Raw genomic sequence first — 23005 nt, 5'->3', positions numbered from 1 at the left:
AAAGCTTACTTGCATCATATTATTTGCATACTGGACAAAAACAAAGAGGATCTAATAAATAGAAACTATCAAAATCCAAAAATAGAAAAAAATATGAAAAAAGGTAACAAAGTCAAAGAAAATGGAATATAAAAGAAATATTAAAAGCAAACAAGAATTCTAATGCAGATTCAGAGTCCCAGAAAGAAAAAATATATCCACAAAGAAAACTGCAGACTCCCTTTGGATTTTCTAGTAAATTCCGCTAAACATTGAAGGAAGAAATATGGGTGCTGAAGAGATGGCTCAGTAATTAACAGCACTGGCTACCCTTTCAGAAGACCCACATGGTAGCTCACAGTCATCTACTTTAGACCTATAGGATCTGATGCCCTCTTTGGTCCTCTATGGATGCTGCATACATGTAATACACAAAAATACATACAGGTAAAATACCAATACATATATAATAAAAATAAATAAAATCTCAAAAAAGTAAGGAAGAAATATTACCAATATTTTGCATAAGTTTTTAATAGAGCTAGAGTGATAATACTTAATCATTTATTTTGTAAAATCAACAAAAAATTGATAAAATACCTGGTAAACATATGCCTTACTTATCTCCCATGTTACACATACATACATGCAGGTAGAACATTCATGCACATAAATATGTAAATCTAATATACTTAATTGTAGAATAATACAAGAAGCCAAAATACAAGATACAAAGTTTAGAATGGAAGATATAAATCTGTTATTGTTCATAGTTGTTATTCCTCATATAGGAAATCCTAAACAATCTCCAAAATAGTTACTGGTACAAAAAATGATTTTAGCAAGGTCAAAATACAAAAATCTGTTGTGTTTTATGTATACTAGCAACTGCAAATTCACATTCCTAAATTCTCTCATAGTATCGCAAAAACTATTTAGGAATTAATTTAGTAAAAGTTGTGAGGGCTCCTAAGTCCAAGATGGAAGAGGCATATCTGGTGAAGGTCTTATTGTTCTGTCATCACAAGGCAGAAGACATTATATAATGAAAAACAAATGAGAGAAATGGAAATGAGGCAAAATTTCCCATTTTGTAAGTAATCCACTTGTATTGGTTACTTTTCTCACTGTGACAAAATATCTGACAAAACAACTTTTAAAAGGAAAGATTTATTTTGGCTAATGGTTTATATATACCATCATGAGGTTAAAAAATGAGAACAGTGAAGGATAAATAACTAATAATAAATATAAGCCATAACTAAATCAGTAGAGGCCCTTCATAATTCTTCTCTTTGCTCTTACCCACAAAAGCTTAATAAATTTAACTTTAGTCACCAGCTGCATAGCCTTTTATGTCAGAATATTAAAGAAATCACTAAATTCTTTTGAGTCTCCACATCAGCATAAAATTCAGTCCGTATTATCAAACAAGCATGTAAATATGCACATATGTATATACAGAAGTCCTCTCAAAACTAGCATTTTGTGTTTAGTAACTTTAGTACATATCTGTCAGATCACTAAATAGGTTCACATCAATAGCCATATAGACTTCTCTTGGTTAAATTGTGACAGCTATTCTTGGTTTTGAACTTGACTATATCTGGAATGGACTACAATCCAGAAATGTGATTATCTGTGAGAGATATTCTGTTTGATTTGAAGTAGGTGAATCCACTTCTACTCTGGACCTTTGAGAAAGGAAGATACACCTCCAATCTAGATATCTAGGTCTGGGCCACACCTTCTATTGGAATCCTATATGAAGACAAGAAAGAAGGAATAGATAGATAGATAGATAGATAGATAGATAGATAGATAGATAGATAGATAGTCATTCCTTAAGTTCTGTGACTCTAGAGATCCCTGACTAGTACACATGGCTTTCTCCTTCTCTTTCCATATAACAAACTAATTTATAACTTTTTAAATAAATTTTCTATCTGGTTTGTCTAATTGAGATCATTAAACCTGTTGTTTTTCAGTACTCATAACTATATTTATAGTTGTAGTATCATTCCTATGGCCTCATTGTTATATCATTACTCTATTCTCTTTTGTCTTCTAGGATGTGGTACCATACGTTGTACCAACAAAGCAGGTTCCAGAATTTGATGAAGAGAGGAAACATAGCTCAAGGTCTTCATCTGTCCAACTTTAAAAGTTTATTTTCATTATCCATCTATTGGTGCCATACAGCTTCCAAGTCTGTGAATTGTACTTGGCACCAACATGAAGATCATTTGGGTAAGAGATGTGTGAGGAAATATTATTTTTTAATTGTGGTAAAAATAGATGACATAAAATATACCCTATCAACCATTTAAATATACAACTTAATAGCATTAAATACGTTCATTTTGCTGTACAACAAAAATTTCCTGTAGTCTGATCATGTTTTCAGTAGAGTTGGAATGGTATCTGGAGACTTATCTCCAAAACTATTGTAGAAATCACAAGAATGACAAAACACCAGACATTAAAATCCCAACTTAGGGATAACTCTGTAGTTCTCCAGCCAAACCCCTTTGATGTAGTTCATCAGCCAAAAAACGAAAGCCACAATATCCACAGGAAAGTGTTTAAAGCATATAGACCAGGAATATTACAACTTTAGAAAGTATTACAAGGTAAAGGGTATACATAGCTTTACCCCTTGTATTGATTCCTAAGGTTCCTGGAGGAATTTCAAAGTGTCAATTCTGAGTGCTTGCTCCAAGAATACAAAAGTCTTGTAACCTCTGTTTCTTCCAAAATACGCAGTTTGTTCTTGAAATTTGCTTTCTTGCCCCTCCTAGGTATAGTGGATAGGAATGAGTTTACTACAGCCTTTGTGCCTCTATGGAAAAACATGTTTTGCCACAGGCAGCATGTCCTTGTGATTATATACTTTGGTAACTCTTAATGTTCTCTTATTTGCCAGCACTTCTTGGCTTGTTTCTTTGTTTCCTTGTATCACTTATGTCCTGGTTTCCATCATCACATATCCCTCTACATTGTTTTGAAGTCAGCCTCTCTGTATAAAGATGGAAATCATAACTTTTAAAGCTTAATTATATGTGCAATGACTAGCTCTTCCAATGATATATTTATTCTGTCTTATCAAGTTTCTTTCATCAATGCTTTGTAGTTTTGAATATACAAATGCTACATTGTTGGTTAAATTTATTCCTAAGTATTTTATTTTATTTTGAGAAGTAATATAAAAGGAAATTTTTTCTTGATTTTTTTTTGCAGTTAATTTTTAAAAGTATTTTTAAATTACATTTTTGCATATTCATTTTACATCTCACTTGCTGCTGCCCTCCTGGTCACCCCCTCCCACAATGCTTTCTCTCTTCCCCCTTTCCTTTCTCCTTTGAGCAGGTGGGGACCCCCTAGGTATCCCTTCACCCTGGCACTTCCTCTCCCACTGAGGCCAGAAAATGCAGCCAAGCAAGAAGACCATATCCCAGATACAGGCAAGAGCTTTTGGGATAGCCCCCTCTCCAGTTGTTTGAGACCACATGAAGACCAAAATGCACATCTGCTACATATGTGTGGAGAGGTCTAGGTCCAGCCCGTGTATATTTTTTAGTTGGTGGTTCAGACTCTGAGAGCCCCAAGGAACCAGGTTAGTTGACTCTGTTGGTCTTCCTATGGAGTTCCTATCCCCTCCTGGGCCTGCAATTCTTCTTCCTATTCTCCCATAGGAGTCCCCAGGCTCCATTCACTGTTTGACTATAGGTATATACATCTGTCTGAGTCAGCTGCTGGGTGGAGCCTCTCATAGTAAAGCCATGCTAGATTCCTGTCTGCAAACATAAGAGTATCATTCATAGTTTCAGAGATTGGTGCTTGCTCATAGGATGGGTCTCAAGTTGGGCTGGTTATTGGTTGGCCATTCGCTCAGTCTCGGCTCCATCCCTGTGCCTGCATTTCTTGTAGACAGGATACACTTGGAGTTTAAAGTTGTGTGAGTGGGTTGGTGTCCATTTTGCTCAACTGGGGTTCCTGCCTGCTACAGGAGGTGGCCTTTTCAGGCTCCATATCCTCAGTGTCACAACTGAGGACACCTCCACTGATTCTTGGGTTTCTCCCTTATCCCAGTTCTCTCTCTTGTTCAGGAGAAGCCTCCCCCCACCTCTCCACCCTCATCCAGTTGCAGATTTCTATTCATTCTCATGGTCTTCTAGCCATGTCTCCTGTCCCTCCCAACACTTGATCTTAAACCCCTTATTCCCCTTTCCCTCCCCCTCCCACCCAGTTTCCTCCCCCATCTGCTTCTTATGACTGTTTTATTCCCACTTCTAAGTGAAGTTCAGGACCTCACTTGGGCCTCACTTGGCCAACTTTTTTCTTTAGCTTCTTTGGGTCTGTGGGGTGTAGCATGTGTATCTCATTATCCACTACAGCTAATATCCGCTTATAAGTCAGTACTTACCATACATGTCCTTTTGGGAATGGGTTATCTCACTCAGGATGATATTTTCAAGTTCCATCTATTTACCTGCAAAATTCATGATATCTTTTTTTATAGCTGAATAGTATTCCATTGTGTAAATAAACCACATTTTCTGTATCCATTCTTCAGTTGAGGGACATCTAGTTTTTTTTCCAGTTTCTGGCTAGTATCAATAAGGCTGCCGTTAACATAGTTGAGCAGGTGTCCTTGTTGTATGGTGTAGCATTTTGGGGTATATGCCCAGGAGTGCTATAGCTGGGTCCTCAGGTAATGCCATGTCCAATTTTCTGAGGAACCACCAGACTGATTTCCAGAGTGGTTGTACAAGTTTGCACTCCCATGAGCAATAAAAGAGTGTTCCCCTTGTTCCACATCCTTGCCAGCATGTACTATCTCTTGAGTTTTTGATCTTAGCCATTCTGATGGGTATAAGATGGAATGTCAGAGTTGTTTTGAGTTGCATTTCCCTGATGACTTTGAACATTTCTTTAAGTGCTTCTTGGCCATTCGAGATTCCATTGTTGAGAATTCTGTTTAGCTCTGTAAGCCTTTTTTTAAATTGGAATGTTTGTGTTGTTAGTGTCTAACTTCTTGGTTCTTTATTAATTTTAGATATTAGTTTTCTGTCAGATATAGGTTTGGTGATGATCCTTTTCCAATCTGTAGGCTGTTGTTTTGTCCTATTGACAGTGTTCTTTGCTTTATAGAAGCTTTTCAGTTTTATGAGGTCCCAATTGTTGATTGTAGAGCCTGAGACATTGGTGTTCTATTCAGGAAATTGTCTCCTGTACCAATGCATTTAGGGGTATTTCTCACTTTCTCATCTATGAGATTTAGTGTATCCAGTTTTATATAGAGATCCTTGATCCAGATGGACCTGAGTTTCATGCAGAATGGTAAATGTGGATCTATTTTATTCTTCTACATGTAGATATCCAGTTAGACCAGCACCATTTGGAGAATATGCTTTCTTTCATTTTTTTTCAGATTTTTAAACTTATCAGTTTTTTATTTGATATTTTTTTATTTACATTTCCAATGTTATGCCCTTTCCCAGTTCCCCCCTCAAGCCCCTATCCAATTCCCCCTCCCCTGCTTCTATGAGGGTGTTCCCCCACCCACTCACCCACTCCCACTTCCCCGCCCTCGAATTCCCCTTCACTGGGATATCAAGCCTTACAGGACCAAACGCCTCTCCTTCCATTGATGCCCAACAAGGCTATCCTCTGTTAAATATGCAGCTGGAGCCATGGGTCCCTCCATGTGTACTCTTTGGTTGGTGGTTTAGTCCCTGGGAGGTCTGGGGTGTCTGGTTGGCTGATATTGTTGTTCTTCCTATGGGGTTGCAAGCCCCTTCAGCTACTTTAGTCCTTTCTCTAACTCTTTCATTGAGGATCCCATTGGGGATCCTGTGCTCAGTCCAATGGTTGGCTGCAAGCATCTGCCTCCGCATATGTCAGACTCTGGAAGAGCCTCTCAGGAGAAAGCTATATCAGGCTCCTGTCAGCAAGCACTTCTTGGCATCCACAATAATGTTTGGGTTTGGTGACTGTATATGTGATAGATCCCCAGGTGGAGCAGTCTCTGGATGGCCTTTCCTTCAGTCTCTCCTCCACACTTTGTCTCTGTATTTCCTCCCATGAATATTTTGTTCCCTTTTCTAAGAAGAACTGAAGCACCCAAACTTTGGTCTTCCTTCTTCTTGAGCTTCAGGTGGTCTGTGAATTGGATCTTGGGTATTCTGAGCATTTGGCCTAATATCCATTTATCAGTGAGTATATACCATGTGTGTTCTTTCTAGTCCCATCCATTTGCCTAAGAATTTCATGAAGCATTCTTTTTAATAGCTCCATTGTGTAAATGTGCCACATTTTCTGTATCCATTCCTCTGTTCAAGCACATCTGGGTTCTTTCCAGCTTCTGCCTATTATAAATAAGGCTGCTATAAACATAGTGGAGCATGTGTCCTTGTTATATGTTGAAGCATCTTCTGTGTATATACCCAGGAGTGGTATAGCTGGTAGCACTATGTTCAATTTTCTGAGGAACCACCAGACTGATTTCCAAAGTCATTTTATCAACTTGCAATCTCACTTACAATGGAGGAGTGTTCCTCTTTCTCCACATCCTCACCAGCATCTGCTGTCACCTGAGTTTTTAATCTTAGCCGTTCTGACCCATTCCACTGATTATAAGGTGGAATCTCAGTGTCATTTTGGTTTCCATTTCCCTGATGACTAAGGACATTGAACATTTATTCAAGTGCTTTTAAGACATTTGAGATTCCTTTGCTGAGAATTCTAATTAGTTCTATGCCCCATTTTTAAACTGAGTTATTTGGTTTGTTGGTATCTAACTTCTTGATTTCTTTAAATATTTTAGATATTATCTCTTTGTCAGATGTAAGGTTGGTGAAAATCTTTTCACAAAATGTAGGCTGTTGTTTTGTTCTAATGACAGTGTCCTTTGACTTACAGAAGCTTTTCAGTTCCCTGAGATCCCATTCATCAATTGTTGATCTTATTGCCTGAACCATTAGTGTTCTGTTCAGGAAATTGTCTCTTTATACTGATAAGTTTAGAGCTATTCCTCACTTTCTGTTCTAATTAGATTTATTGTGTCTGGTTGCTGCCTCCATCCACTGCCAACCTCACAGTTTCATATCACAATATCCAGTAACCCAGTAGAATCATAACTTTTAAAAAAAGTTTTCCTTTTTATTGAATATTTTATATATTTACATTTCAGATGTCATCCCCTTTCCCCATTTCCCCTTCCTAGAACCCCCTATCCCATCCCCCCTCCTCCTTTTTGCTTTTATATCATTTTAATTACATGCAAGTATTAAGGTCAGTTCTAGGTTGAGAGTCTAGCAATACAATAGATGCAAATAGCCAAGGAACAAGCAAGATAATAAACATAAATAGTCAAAGAACAAGCAAGGCATTAAACACAATTCTGTGAACACTCCTGTGATCACTGTTTCTAAGGGCTTATCAGGATGACCAAAATATCTGAGCCAACTTCCCAGTCTTAGCCCAAAGTCATTTTCATGTCTGAAGCCTACTTGCTTGTTCTAGCCTAAAATTTATATTCCTGTCTGAAAGTACTTCTTTTTCTAGCCTAAGATTTAGATTCCTGCCTGAAGCGCTCTCCCTTGTTCTTGGCCAATATTATATACCTGCCAAGCAGCCCATTTCCTTGTCCTTGGCCCATGTCAGATTCTTGTCAAGCAGTCCCCAAAGCTCTCTGCCTCGCCCCCTTTTTATTTCATGAACAAGACTGAGCTTGTCTTAGGTTGTTCTGACAAGAATGCCTTCCTTACCTATCATGCAATATGCATTATCCAAAGCAATGCACTTCTGTTGGAGGTTGGTAAGGCTCTGTGCAGGATCTTACCCATCCTTGGCTTGCCAGCCTATTAATTTAATAACTCTGTCTGGGGGTCCATTTTGAGGTTCAAGCCATGCACTTTGGCTGCCAACATGTTGATGTTGTTAAAGACAAGCTTTAACATGATGGGCAGGAATAAAAGTATTCCCAGGACAAAAAGAGCTAGCATGATCAAGTGATATATGCCATTCTTGAAGTTTGACCAAAATAGAAATACTGACCTCAGGCAATGGGTAATTTTATCAGCAGTATCTACCACATCAACAATCAGCAGAGCAGCATTCTTTAAAATCATAGGCTCACTATGCAAAGTTAAAACATCCAGAGAGGTGTTAGAATTATGCCAAATACACAAGTGTCTTTAACCTTTTTCCTAATTATAATGACTACCACTGTAAATTTTAGAACTCAGACAAATCCAATGGTATTTGGCATGACACTCAAGATGGCTCCTTACCCTTAAATTCTGAACCTTCTTCCAATAATTTGAATAGAATAAAGAGCATCAATCTGTTGTTCCAAATGCCTATCTAAATCCTCTTGTATATTCAACACATTAGTAACATTTTTTGCTAAATTATTAACAAAAGTAGCTGTCCTAACTTCTTGTGTCACAACAATTGCAGAAACAGTGGTGCTAGCAGTTAATGTAATTAAAGCTGTTATACTAGCAATAATCAAGCCCATTACCCTCTTGGTTGTGTTTAAAGCCTGACTCATTTCTTTCAGTACTTGCAAGCTATTTTTAGAAAACTCAGGTTCTGTGATACTTGACAGTAAAACAAATGCTGGTTGATAGAACTCCATAACTGAGATGCCAGATTTCAAAACACAAACATAATTAGAAGCTATATACAAACAATGCAACTTACATTAAATACTGTAGAGGAAACAAAAGTAATTTTAACTTGACAATTAAAAGAGCCTTAACACATATGCTAACACCTGTTTGAAACCAGATCCTGCCCCAACTTTATCTCTTGCTAATATCACAGCATAGAGAACTGCAGCTAACTTCCATATATGTCTCTGAAAATATCCAGAAGCAGACTTTGAAATGAAGACTGTTAGTTCCAAAATCATAACTCTTAAAGCTTATAGTTATCCAGTCAGATTTGTATATCAATAAAATCTCAATACACAAGATGCCCACACAATTTAAACAAATTATCCAAATTATTCTATATAAGATATTCATAACTACCTGTGGCTACTTAAAGCCATGCTGGTTCTGAATCATCCTGTTCATCTTCCATCTTGATTCTCCTCTCTCCCCTGTGTCCCTCTCTCTGCAACTCTTAGCTCTGCCCCCCTTTTCCCTGTTCAATCACAGGCCTCCTGCCACACTAATATTTAAATAGATTGGACAGGGAAAATCTTGCCACAGCTACCGACCACATTCATTGGTTTTTTTAGTTCCAGGGTTGCCTCTATTTGTGTTATACCAGCAATAATCAAGCCTGCTATCCTCTTGCTTAAAGCCCAACTCACTTCTTCCAGCACTTTCAAGCGTTTTCCCAAGAATCAAGGTTTTCTAATACTCAGGGCAATGAAACAAAAGCTGGTTGATAGACCCCAGTAACAGACGTGCCAGGTTTTAACACATTAATATAATTGGAAATTATACAGTCAATGCAACTTACAACAAATGCTATAGAAGAGACAAAACCAATTTTAGCTTGACAATTAAGAGTCTTAAAACATGCACTAACCCTCGTTTGAAATCCAGATCCTGTCCCAACATTATCTCTTGCTATGATAACATCACAGTGAACTATAACTAACTTCCAAATATGTCTCTGACAAAGTCCAGATCCAGTCTTCCAAAAGTAGACTGTTATTTCCCATATTGGATTGATTTCTAGACCAGTACTTGATTGAGTCCTAATAGCTGGTCATCTTTAAGAAGAATACAAGAGACATAATTTCTCTTTTTGATTCTCTGTTCCACTAGGTCTAAAAACTTGAGGCAAGGCAGCTTGTCCCATCTGGGATATAGCAAAGCAAAAGTGGATCAGGAACATATGTCCAATACAGCTCCCCAGTCACCCTTGTCAGGACACTCAGCAAGCTCACAGGTCGGCATCATTCTTTGTCTCAGCAACAGTTTGTCTCACCAATTTTTTAAAAGTTCCATGGGCCTCTTCCACAATATCTTGTCCTTGAGGATTATACTAAATCCCAGTACTAAATTGTTGACAAAAAGTCTGGACTGCTCAACTACAATTGCCAGCTCCATTATCCGTTTTTTTTCAATTGGATAGTTGATTTATTTACAATTCAATGTTATCTCCTCTCCCATTCCCCCCAAAACCCCTATCCCATACCCCCTCCTCTAATTACTATGAGGGTGTGCTCCCACCATCCTCCCATTCCCACCTCCCTGCTCTCGGATCCCCAACACTAGGGAATCCAAATTTGCAGGCAACAAGGCCCTCCACTTCCACTGATGTCTGACAAGGCCACTCTCAACTACCTATACAAGTGGAGCCATGAGTCCCTCCCTTTGTGTTCTTGGGCTGGAGATTTTAGAATGTCTACTCCAGCTTGTTTCTTAGGACTATTTCCTTGAAAAATTGTTTTCCAGCCTTTTACTCTAAGGTAATGTCTGTCTTTGTCACTAAGGTGGGTTTCCTGTATGCAGCAAAATGCTGGGTACTATTTACATATCCAGTCCATTAGCCTATGTCTTTTAATTGGGGAATTGAGTCCATTGATGTTAAGAGATATTAAGGAGAGGAGATTGCTGCTTCCTGTTATTTTTGTTATTAGTGTTGACATTGTGTGGCTATCTTCTTTTGGATTTGTTGGAAGAGAATTACTTTCTTGCTCTTTCTAGGGTATAATTTCTTTCCTTGTATTGGAGCTTTCCTGCTATTATCTTTTGTAGTGCTGGGTTTGTGGTAAGATACTGTATAAATTTGGTTTTGTTGTAGAATATCTTGGTTTCTTCATCTATGGTAATTGAGAGTTTTGCTGGGTATAGTAACCTGTGATGGGAGGAATTTCTTTTTCAGTCTAGTCTATTTGGCGTTCTGTAGGCTTTGTGTATGTTTATGGTCATCTTTTTACTTAGGTTAGGGAAGTTTTCCTCTATAATTTTGTTGAAGATATTTACTGGCCCTTTAAGTTGGGAATCTTCACTCTCATCTATACCTAATATCCTTAGGTTTAGTCTTTTCATTGTGTCCTGGATTTCCTGGATGTTTTGTGCTAAGAACTTTTTGCATTTTGCATTTTCTTTGACAGTTGTGACAGAGTGCTCGGTCCCAGACCAGAAGGCTGTATAATATTTTTGATAACTGACAAAGGGTTGGCTTTTTTTTATTCTTACTTGGTTTGTAAAAGTCTTTTAGACAGAATATTTTTGACTTTTTGTGTTTAGTTTTCCTAAATAAGTATTTATGTTAAATCTGACTTTTTCCCTAGAATTGCAATATGCTAGCACTGTGATGCGCTTTGATTATGTCTGGCTTCGTGACCACTGCCGCTCAGCATCATGCTATAATTCTAAGACTCACCAGCGGAGCCTGGACACTGCCAGTGTGGATTTATGTATTAAGCCAAAGACAATTCGTCTGGATAAAACTACACTCTTTTTCACTTGTAAGTATACAGGCGACTTGGATTTCTTTGAGGTTTTATTCTAAAAACCAATGATTTTTATGAAAACACAGTTTGGCTCTTTCCAAAATAGGCACTTTTCAGTTAGTTTTACCCCTCGATTTGGAAACAGTTCCAATATCCTTTTAATTTTGTTTTGTTTCGTTACAGCTAGCAGCATACTTAATTTTGGAACAGGATAATCTCTAAGCTAAAAATTTTGCAAGGTTGTCTGTTTTCACTACTCTTTGTTTTGTTTTGCCTTGTTTTGTATTTTGTTTTTGAAACAAGGTCTTATAATATAGCCCTGCCTGTCCTTAAATTCACTATGTATCAGTTTGGCCTCAAACTAATGATTATCCTGCCTTAGCCTCATAAGTGCTTTAGTTGCAGGTATAAGAATTAACATTCTCAGTAGAAAGTAGGAGACCTTATTTCCCTTGCCTAGCTCCCTGGTAAACTCCTGTATTAGGAGATCAGCCTGCATACCACTTGTCCCGATGAATCCCTCCTATGCCTCCTGAAAATCATATTCCAGGTGCCAGCTACTGCCTTTTGTGCCAAGCCCTGTAGCTTCCAGAATTTTTGCTCCAGGGTCCCAGCCTGCATATACCCTGTAGCAAGAAGGGGACCAGGCTTTCCCTACTTAAGCTTACCCACATTGTCCAGGAACCTCTTGTACTAGGGAAGAAAATTAGTCCTCCCTTGCTTAGGCCTACCTACTATCCAGACACTTCAGGCAAGGATTATGGACTTCTGCACCATGCCCACCTACTAGTAATTTTGCTCCATGAGTACAACCAATACAACCTCCTTCAGAAAGAAGAGGATCTGGCTTATCCTACTAGGGCCTGCCTTTACCACTCCAGAACATCTTTTGCAAGCCCCACAGAGGGAAATGGACATCTGAAGTGTAAACTTCTGGTTTCTTTGGAAAGTCAGTTATGTCCAATGATGTTTTGCTGGGGCACACAGGTGAAAGGATGTTTTGTTATATGAGACACATGAAAAGGCCTATGATTTTTAGAAAGAATATAAATATAACCCCACAGACAGTGGGAGCTGGAGCATTGGTTCACTTTATTCCATCTCACTAGTCTTCACTAATGACACACATGTAGTGGTTTTCCTTACATTGCATTGCTGAGCTTCACTTGTGGAGACTTCATAGAAAGAAACTCGCCAAAAACTTCTCTTGAGGTTCCTGCTGCTTCTTGCCGCCTCCAAGGGCTTGGACCAGTTGGTGAGCCTCACAGTTTCTTGTGGATTGAACTACTCTTGCTGATTCATGTGTGGTGTCTACCAAGTAGATTGGTCTGCAGCTGCTGATTCCTATTTGGTGTTTGCTAGTGAACTGTACTGAGAGTAACAAAGATTGGAATCACCCTAAAGAACTATTTCTAAACACGTCCACTTCCCCCATATCTTAATAACCTTCCCTTTTTCACTACCTATGATGGTTTGTGGGCTAGAGGGGATATTGAACCCTTATTAAAGTAGTCTGTAGAAAAAAAATGTCTACAGGCATCTCTAACCTCCTCAACATTGTAAATTTCTATACTAAAGGAAGAAAGAGAAGTTTAAAAAGAAAGATATAAAAAAAAGAAAGGAAAAATGCAACCAACAAACTACCCAAGATATGCAAGTCCCATTAAAGGAAAAAAATTACAAAAACAAAGAAAAAAAAAAACAAGACAGCATGTTTCCTCCACAAACAGCCAATCATATAATGGCACCTAAATGTAAGCAACCTGGAAAATCTTCCAGACAAAGAACTTAAAAGAATAATTACAACTATGTTCAAACAACTCAAAGAAATGAATATACTCCAAAAGAACAAAAACAAAGACATGAATGAAATACAGAAGTCAACATAAGATATAAAAACATAATTTCACAAAAAAGAATTGGTGAACAAAGGCCAAGCTGAAACAATGCTGGAAATAAAAATTTAAAAAGTAAAAAACCACAGTGGAAAACCTTACCAACAGAATGGATCATGTACAAAACAAAAAAATCAGGGTCTGTGTTCAATCAGAGAAGATGCACCTAACCCTCAAGAGACTGGAGGCCCCAGGGAGTTTAGAGGTCAGGTGGCTTAGGGGTTAGGGGGCAGGGATAACCTCATGGAGACAGGGGGTGGGTTGGAGATATGGGATGTGGAACAGTCAGAGGGTGGATGTTGGGGGGTGGATAAAATCTGGAGTGCAAAAAAATAATGAAGAATCAGGGCAGGAAGAGAATGTAGAAAAATTAGATCACTCAGTAAAAGTCAATGAGAAGTTTAAAAAAATAAACAGGTAAAAGCTAGTGGAACAGGGAGTTTATTGTGAGTAATGCCAGAAGCTGTACCCCTAAATTCTCACCAATATGACTACTTAAACATGAGCTGAACAATACTATTGTTGTTAACAATAGACATGTTAATATGTATGAGGAAAAGCCCAGGAGGCTTCAACCCTACCCAAAGTGCTAAGGCAACTAAGGAATGCTGAAAGTGGGAGAGGTAGTCCTCACCACAAAAGAGTACATCAACTGTTTATATAATACATATATACACATAACATTATACAGAGTAAGCATGTTATATTTATGTATTTGGAGAAATATACATATAAAAAACAATGAAAAAAGAGGTCATAAATTTGGGGGTGGTTGCAAGAAGGAAGGGAGGAGAGGAAATGATGTAATTATCTTTAAATATTATTATATATTATGATATATAATATATTTAAAATATAATAAAAATTAAAAGAAATTGTGTATGTGTGTGTGTGTGTGTGTGTGTGTGTGTGTGTGTGTGTGTGTGTGTGAGAATGAACAGGGCCTGGAGAGATGGATTGATCAGTAGGTAAGAGTAGTTGCTGCTCTTGCAGAGGATGTAATTTGGTTCTTAGCATCCATATGGCAGCTTCCAACCATCTACAACTCCAGTTCTGGGGATTTCAGAGTCATATTTTAGCCTCAATAAGCACAAGCACATACATAGTATACTTGTATACATGCTGGCAAAACACATATACACACTATACATACATATAGATCAGAAAATGGAAAAGCTCTGCAATACTATAAAAACAAATAAACAAAAGAACCTAACTTTTGAATTGTGGGGCACAACAGAATACATAGCAAAAGCATAGAGAGTAGATGAAAAATTTCTAAACCTAGAGATTGAGTTACTCATTCAGGTACAAGAGTCCTACAGAACACCAAAGAGATCAGACCAGAAAAGGAGCTCCTCATTTCATGTTGTAGTTAAAATATTAAGAATACAGAATAAAGAAAGGATATTGAAAGTTTAAAAAAAAAAAAAAGGAAGTCTAATCACTCAAAAAGGCAGGCCTATCATAAGCAAGATAACTGGAAAGACAGGCTCCAGTTAGAGACAGTGAGTGCAGGTAGTACTAGAGATAATCAGATGTCGAAAGGCGAGCAAAAGAACATAAGCAACAGAAACCAAAGTTACCTGGAATAATCAGAACCCAGTTCTCCCGCCATAGCAAGTCTTGGACACCCCATCACACTGGAAAACCAGATTCAGATTTAAAATCACTTCTCATGATGATGATAGAGGAGTTTAACAAGGACATAAATAACTCCCTTAAATAAATACTGGAGAACACAAGTAAACAGGTAGAAGCCCTTAAAAAGGAAACACAAAAATCCCTTAAAGAATTGCAAGAAAACACAACCAAACAGGTGAAAGAATTAAACAAAACCATCCAGGATCTAAAAATGGAAGTAGAAACAATAAAGAAATCACAAACAGAGACTACCCTGGAGATAGAAAACCTAGAAAAGAAATCAGGAGTCATAGATGCAGGCATCACCAACAGAATACAAGAGATAGAAGAGAGAGTATCATGTGTAAAAGATACCATAGAAAACATTGACACAAATGTCAAAGAAAATGCAAAAAGCAAAAAGCTCCTAACCCAAAACATCCAGGAAATCCAGGACACATTGAGAAGACCAAACCTAAGGATATTAGGTATAGATGAGAGTGAAGATTACCAACTTAAAGGGCCAGTAAATATCTTCAACAAAATTATAGAAGAAAACTTCCCTAACCTAAATAAAAAGATGACCATAAACATACACAAAGCCTACAGAACGCCAAATAGACTAGACTGAAAAAGAAATTCCTCCCATCACATAATAATCAAAACACAAAATGCACAAAACAAAGAAAGAATATTAAAAGCAGTAAGGGGAAAAGGTCAAGTAACATATTAAGGCATTCCTATAAGAATTATACCAGACTTCTCACCAGAGACTTTAAAACCCAGAAGATCCTAGGCAAATGTCATACAGATCCTAAAAGAACACAAATGTCAGCCCAGGCTACTATACTCAGCAAACCTCTCAACATAGATGGAGAAACCAAGATAGTACATTACAATTCCTAAAAATTTACACAATATCTTTCCACAAATGCAGCCCTACAAAGATAATAGATAGAAAACTCCAACACAAGGGAAACTACACTGCAGAAAAAGAAAAAAAAGTAATCTTCTTTCAACAAAACCAAAAGAAGATAGCTACACAAACAAAATTCCATCTCTAACAACAAAAATAACAGGAGACAACAATCACTTCCTTAATATCTCTTAACATCAGTATACTCAAGTTCCCAATAAAAAGACAAACACTAACAGACTGGATACATAAACTGGACCCAGCATTTTGCTGCATATAAGAAACACACCTCAGTGACAAAGACAGACATTACCTCAGTGTAAAAGGCTGCAAAAAATTTCCAAGCAAATGGTCCAAAGAAACAAGCTGGAGTAGCCATTCTAACATCAAATAAAATTGACTTTCAACTGAAAGTTATCAAAAAAAGATAAGGAAGGACACCTCATACTCATCAAAGGAAAAATCTACCAAGATAAACTCTCAATTCTGAAAATCTATCCCAAATGCAATGGAACCCACATTTGTAAAAGAAACATTACTAAAGCTCAATGCACACATTGAATCTCACACAATAATAGTGGGAGACTTAACACCCTACTCTCAGCAATGGACAGATCATAGAAACAGAAACTAAACAGAGACAAAGTGAAACTACAGGACATCTCCAGACATTGTTGATAGCTCAAGCTCAATAATAAAATAGAAATGGGATTCATATTTAATGTTTTCTCATCCTGGAAGAGTTGTCTCCATCTAAATAGTTTCTCAAGAAATTAAATTAGGGGTCATGACAACTCTTTTGAAATAAAGTCATCATCAGCTTGGTATTTATGAGAGAAATTGCAAACAGACTAAAGATTTCTGAGGTTCCATGTAATTCTTACACACATACACATACACACACCACTGAGAGTACAAAGGGTTACTGGGTTCTACTGTTCAGAGAACTAACTCATCATGATAGATGTACTTTTGGACAATTAGATAGCATTTACAAATATAAATTCTATTCCTCCATTTCTGTTGATCTTTTCATATTCCCCCTCTTAAAATATTATACACATTAATTGCAAAACTTTGACAGACAAAATTTAATGCTTTGTTTGCTTTATGCCTTCAGTGGTGGTGGGGCGTAGGGATATGATGATTTTTGAAAAATATTTTATTCTCTGATCATTTCATAAATGTATATAATATGTTTTGATCATATTTACCTCCCACCTGTTATCCTTGCTTATCGCCCTCCCACTTCAGCCAAACCCCTTCTTGCCAACAAGTCTTCCCCTACTCTGATGTCTTCATTGTGACCCAGCAGGTTAGAAAGGGAGTATTTGGCAGGATAACCAACACTAAATATATTTGGAAAAGACATATAGAAACCTCCTTCGTAGAAGATTCCTAAAACAAATCAAACCCAGTAACCCTTTGGACTCTCCATGGTGTGGGCTGCAGTAAAACAGTACCTCTGGACACAACAAGGCCATTGCATGCAGAACTCATGGTAGTTGTCACTGATTGTGCATGATCAAACCAGCCAAAAGTCCCAGGATGGATGAGGGAGGAACTCATGTGGTCCCACCCATACCAGAAGATTGGTTAGCAATTGTTAGCTGCTGAGAGAGGGAGAGACAGTTTTCTTTAGGAATATGGTTCCTGTACCCATGCCCCAGTAGATGGTACAATGCCCATACACTTACAGGAAATAGTAAGTAGACTCAGTGGGTTTAAAACAGAGCACAAGAAGATGTGAGTGGAAAGTATTGGGCAAGAGGAATTGAAAGAGACAGAATGGGAGGTGGATTTGACCAAAACATATGCATCTATGAAAATATCAAATAATTAAAAATGTTAAACTGATGTTGAAAAGAGAATGAACATGTTTAAGTATTAAATATTTGTCAGTATTTCTAAATTTTCTTTTAATGCCTTTTTTTCTCCTTAAAAGGGCCAGATGGTCATGTGACTAGATATGATCTGGATTGGCTGGTGAAAAACAGCTATGAAGGGCAGAAACAAAAGGTTATCCAGCCTAGAATATTATGGAATGCTAAACTCTACCAGCAAGCCCAAGTTCCATCTGTTGATTTCCAGTGTTTTTTAGAAACAAATGAAGGATTGAAGAAGTTTCTGCAGCACTTTCTGCTGTATGGAATTGCATTTGTAGAAAATGTCCCTCCCACTCAAGAGCATACAGAAAAGTTGGCAGAAAGGGTCAGCTTAATCAGGTAATTTACTACATTTCTGATATGCACAATAACTAATTTCTAAGACATGAGGACTAATTAAAAGATGTACAAAGAGCTAGCTCGTGAAGTACTTGTCTCAAATGTAATAGACCCAGGTTTAGTCTCCAGTACTGTCATGGCCCCACAATAATTTCTCTGTTTCTCTTCTCCTCCCCAGCTCTCTCTCTCTCCCCTTTCTGTCATTACTTCTTCCTTGTAGTGTAATCTGCTCAAAAGAGGACTGAATTTGTACTATATTTTTTTAAAACAAACAAACAAACAAACAAACAGGTTGATGACCCTGGGAGGCCTACTGTTTTCTGAGAGGAGGTGGGAGTGGGGTGGGGTGGATCTGGGGGAGAGGGGAGGTGGAGGAAAGAGATTGGGGGAGGGGAGGAAGGATATATGAGAGAAGAATTAAAAAGGTGTCTAAAAATTATCCATTTTAGATCCTAACTTTCAATCATAGATTGGTTGATAATGCCTTATTGAATATATTATATTGCATTCATTAGAATATTCACACCCTAAATTTTATTTTGGTCTTACAGCAACCTTTCAATCATGTGTTTTATTCTCTATTCCACTGATAAGCACATGATGCTAAGATATACTCAGTGACTTTTCCATGATTACTCTGATATAGAGTATATAGAGTAGTATAGAGATTTAAATACCATAGATTTCCTGCTCCTAAATATAGTATTATTTTTATTACTATTTTTCATTTCTCATTTTCTCTTTTCTTTATTCTTCTATGTTCAAAAGATTAAATGAAGACAAACATCTCTATAATACATGAATAAAATGGAAACTCTTCTGTCACTATTGGTTATTATATTATCTAATATGTTAGAAAAGTACTATTGTTGAAAATCTGAATATTAATGAAAGACAGGAGTTGTTATATAAATTAATTAAAATTGACCCTTACTACACGATTGTTTCTATAAAAGAAAAGTGAATACGGGGAATTGCCTTTCATGAGGAGACTATAAAAGTAGTATATAATCAATATGCAGTGATCCCTGAGATTTCAGAATGTATGTTTTCAATGGTTTCTAGTTCATGTTCCTAGAATGTCAATTGGTGAGAGAATTTTCAAGACTTGTATTTTAACTGTCAATTTTACCTTATACATAGCAATATGTAACAATAACTAATATATATATATATATATATATATATATATATATATATAACAATGATGAATGAAATGAATTTACAAATATGTGATAGTTTTTTCTTGATTTTATTTGGCAGAGAAACCATTTATGGAAGGATGTGGTATTTCACTTCAGACTTTTCCAGAGATGACACTGCATACACCAAGCTAGCTCTGGATCGGCATACTGACACTACCTACTTTCAAGAGCCCTGTGGGTGAGTATATTAGAATTTTCCAGTGTACTATCCTTCTAGTTGATGGTCTTGAATAGTTTCTTAATCACTGTCTATTCTATTTCAATGAAGATTATACCTACATACTGTGGACTTATATGAGTGTCTCTGTCTTCCCCTGGAAACATAGTCATTTTGAAATATTCTAGTTTCGTCTTCATAAAACTTTTAGGAATAAAATTTGTATCATCAAACTAACTCTAAAATAAGGAAAGAAAACAAACACCATTAGTATTGCAGATTATTTTGAAGAAAAAAAAGCAGAAACAGTTTCTACTAAAATTGATTTAGAGCTACTATAACAAATTGTCTCAACAAGATGGCCTAAAACAACAGGCCTTTATTCTCCCACAGTTCTGCAAACTTTACATCCAAACTCAAGATGTTGGCAGGGCCATAGTCCCTTAGGATGCACTGTGGGAAAATCCATGCCCTTACTGTTCCAGTGTCTGTGGAGTGTTGATTTCTTAGCTTTCCTTAACGTGTGGCTACATCCCTCTAGTCTCAGCCTCCATCTTCACATGGCTTCTTCTGTATATCCATGTCTTCTCCTCTTCTCTCATGTAAAGGCCCTTGTCATTGTAGCTAGGACACACCCAGTTAATCCAGGATAAGACCCTTTGTTAAATTACATCTATAAAGACTCTTTTCTATGTAAAATGACATTTACAGAAGCTAAGGGCTTGGATGTGTACATGTTTTTCAAGGGAAGCCAACATTTAACACAATGTACTCTCTCTAACACCTACAAGACATAGTGTGAACCACACACTTTAGTTCTGTTATACTTATGCAACCATTCCAAGAGTCCAACAGAACAAAATAAAATCCAGAAAGTTCCAAACTGGAAATTGAACATATGTGATAATGAATGTCATACCTGGATTTCCATTGCTGTAACGACCACTATGTCCAGTAACAACTTGAGGATGAGAAGTTTTATTTCAGCCTATGCATCCATATTTATCAAGGGAAACTAGAACAGGAGCTTAAGGCAGAATTGAAGAAGAGATCATGAAAGAATGATGCTTAGTGGCTTGCTCCTTATGGCTTGTTCAAACTTCTTATACAACCATGCCTACCTGCTTGGGGATAGGACCTCCCACAGTGCTCCAGGCCCTCCCTCATAAACCAGCAACCTATAACATACCCACAGACATCCCCTGATGGAGGGTGTTTCTTGGTTGAGATTCTGCCTCTCCAGATATGCCTAGGTTTGAGTCAAGTTGACAATAACTAACCAGCACAACTGATATGACAAACCAGCTAAATTAAAAAGTGAAACAGTTTAGGAAACAAATTTAAAAAACAAACTATGGGGCTGGAGAGATGGCTCAGCGGTGAAGAGCACTGATTGCTCTTCCACATTTCCTGAGTTCAATTCCCAGCAACCACATGGTGGTTCACAACCATCTGTAATAGAGATCTATTGCCCTCTTCTGGTGTGTCCAAAGACAGTAACAGCATACTCACATACATAAAATAAATTAACAAATCTTTTTAAAAATTTTAAAAATGTTTTAAAATAAAAACAAACTATGTGGACATCATTGTAACTCAGACCTTACTTCATAAATAATGTCAAGCTAAAAATACAAGTAGATTAAAAACCTAAAGCTTAAGAAATGATGGTGTGAATATACAAAAAAATATGGATGAAAAGACCCAAGCCACAGGGTTGAAAGTTGGCACCTTTTATTACAATGAAGTTAAAATTGTCTTCTTCCTTAGAGAATTCCAAACAATGTATGTCTGGAAAGTAAAGTTTGATTCACCTTCTCTTAACTTTGGACAGAAGCTAATGATTCATACAAAAGAAATAAAAATTAATCCCATTTGGCCAGGCAGTAAGTGGCATATGCCTTTAATCTCAGCACTTGGGAGGCAGAAGCAGGTGGATCTCTGAGTTCAAGGCCAGCCTGGTAGAAAGAGTGAGTTCCAGGACAGCCAGGGATACACAGAGAAACCCTGTCTCTAACAACCAAATAAATAAATAAATATAGGTAGGTAGGTAGGTAGATAGATAGATAGATAGATAGATAACTCCATTATAGAAAAGCCTCGGTTGTATCATATAAGATGAGAACACCACCATCACTGATAAATATTCTTTATATTACATACCCTTTGGTGTTATCTGATGAGAGAGACACATTGCTTCTAAGGTCTTTTTTTTTTTTCAGAAAATTCCTGAGCCCAATGTGGCCATAAGAATTCTTCAGACAAGCCCAAATCAGAGAACATTCTATAGAATGTTTGGCCAATATGCTTTAAAACTCCACAAAGATTATTAAACACATGAACACACACTGACAAACTGCCTTAGATAAAAGAGACTAAGGAGACACAGCAGGTGAATGCAATATAGTGTCCTGAATTGTGTATTAGAACAGTCGAAGGAAACTCATGTAAGGACTGGAGAAATCAGAGTGTCTGAGTTCTAGTTAATAGTGTTAAACTACATAACTGCCTTGCTTTTTTGACTAATGTGCCAGCTTATGTGGAGGTTAGCAACTAGCAAGAGTTTGGGGAAACTAATAAGATTACTCTGTAATTTCTTCACAACTTTTCTGTAAATCCAAATATTCTAAATTAAAACATTTTGCCACATATAAAAGATTTTCTTCTCAACAAAAGAGAATAGGAGATGCTAGTATGAAGCAAATGAAATTCTAAAAATACACAAACTCCAATACGTTAATGAGAAAGTCGAGAAACTCAACAGCAAAATGGATAATCTATGAACAAATGAGTAGTGGACCAGAAATCTTTTTTAAAATTTTTATTTATTGGATATTTTATTTACATTTCAGATGTTAGCCCCTTTCCCCATTTCTCCCCAACCCAAGAACTCCCTATCCCATCCCTTCTCCTGCTTCTATGAGGATGTGCCCCCACCCACCAATCCCCTTCCACCTCCCTGCCCTCGAATTCCCCCACACTGGGGCATCCAGCCTTCAGTGGACCAAGGACCCCCTCTCCCACCTCTGCCCAACAAGGCCACCCTCCCCTGCATATACAGCTGGAGTCATGGGTCCCTCCCTATGTGCTCCCAGGCTGGTGGTTTAGACCCTGGGAGCTCTGGTTGGTTGGTATTGTTGCTCTCCCCATGGGGCCTCAAAACCTTTTAGCTTCTTCAGTCTTCTCTCTAACTCCTCCATTGGTAACCCCATGATCAGCTCAATGGTTAGCTGTGAGCATCCACCTCTGTATATTTCAGGCTCTGGCAGACCTCTAAGGAGACAGCTATATCAGGCTTCTGTAGGCATGCACTTCCTGACATCCACATCAGTGTCTACCTTTGGTGACTGCACAAGGGATGGATACCCAGGTGGAGAAGTCTCTGGATGGCCTCTCCTTCAGTTTCTGTCCCACACTTTGTCTCCATATTTGCTCCCATGAATATTTTGTTACCTTTTCTAAGAAGGACCAAAGCACCCACACTTTGGTCTTCCTTGTTCATGAGCTTCATGTGGTTTGTGAGTTGTATTGTAAGGCCCCCACGAAGGGAGGACCTCACCCAAGCCCCAGGAAT

General features: G+C 37.6%; 1 protein-coding gene across 2 annotated transcripts in view; it reads left to right on the top strand.

Annotated features, from left to right (window-relative positions):
* Tmlhe (trimethyllysine hydroxylase, epsilon) overlaps window positions 1-23005 on the top strand; it is a 122891-nt gene that overhangs the window by 70383 nt on the left and 29503 nt on the right. For both annotated transcript variants that reach the window (XM_076919050.1, XM_034486193.2), the window contains exons 2-5: window positions 2051-2229; window positions 11249-11425; window positions 17790-18069; window positions 19333-19452. In XM_076919050.1, coding sequence (XP_076775165.1) covers window positions 2052-2229; window positions 11249-11425; window positions 17790-18069; window positions 19333-19452 — 755 coding nt within the window. In that variant the 5' untranslated portion in view covers window position 2051. The remainder of the gene's footprint in view (window positions 1-2050; window positions 2230-11248; window positions 11426-17789; window positions 18070-19332; window positions 19453-23005) is intronic.

This window comes from Arvicanthis niloticus, chromosome X, assembly GCF_011762505.2.
Source record: "Arvicanthis niloticus isolate mArvNil1 chromosome X, mArvNil1.pat.X, whole genome shotgun sequence".
In the NCBI taxonomy this organism is placed as follows: Eukaryota; Metazoa; Chordata; class Mammalia; order Rodentia; family Muridae; genus Arvicanthis; species Arvicanthis niloticus.
This window is presented reverse-complemented; position numbering and strand designations above follow the sequence as displayed.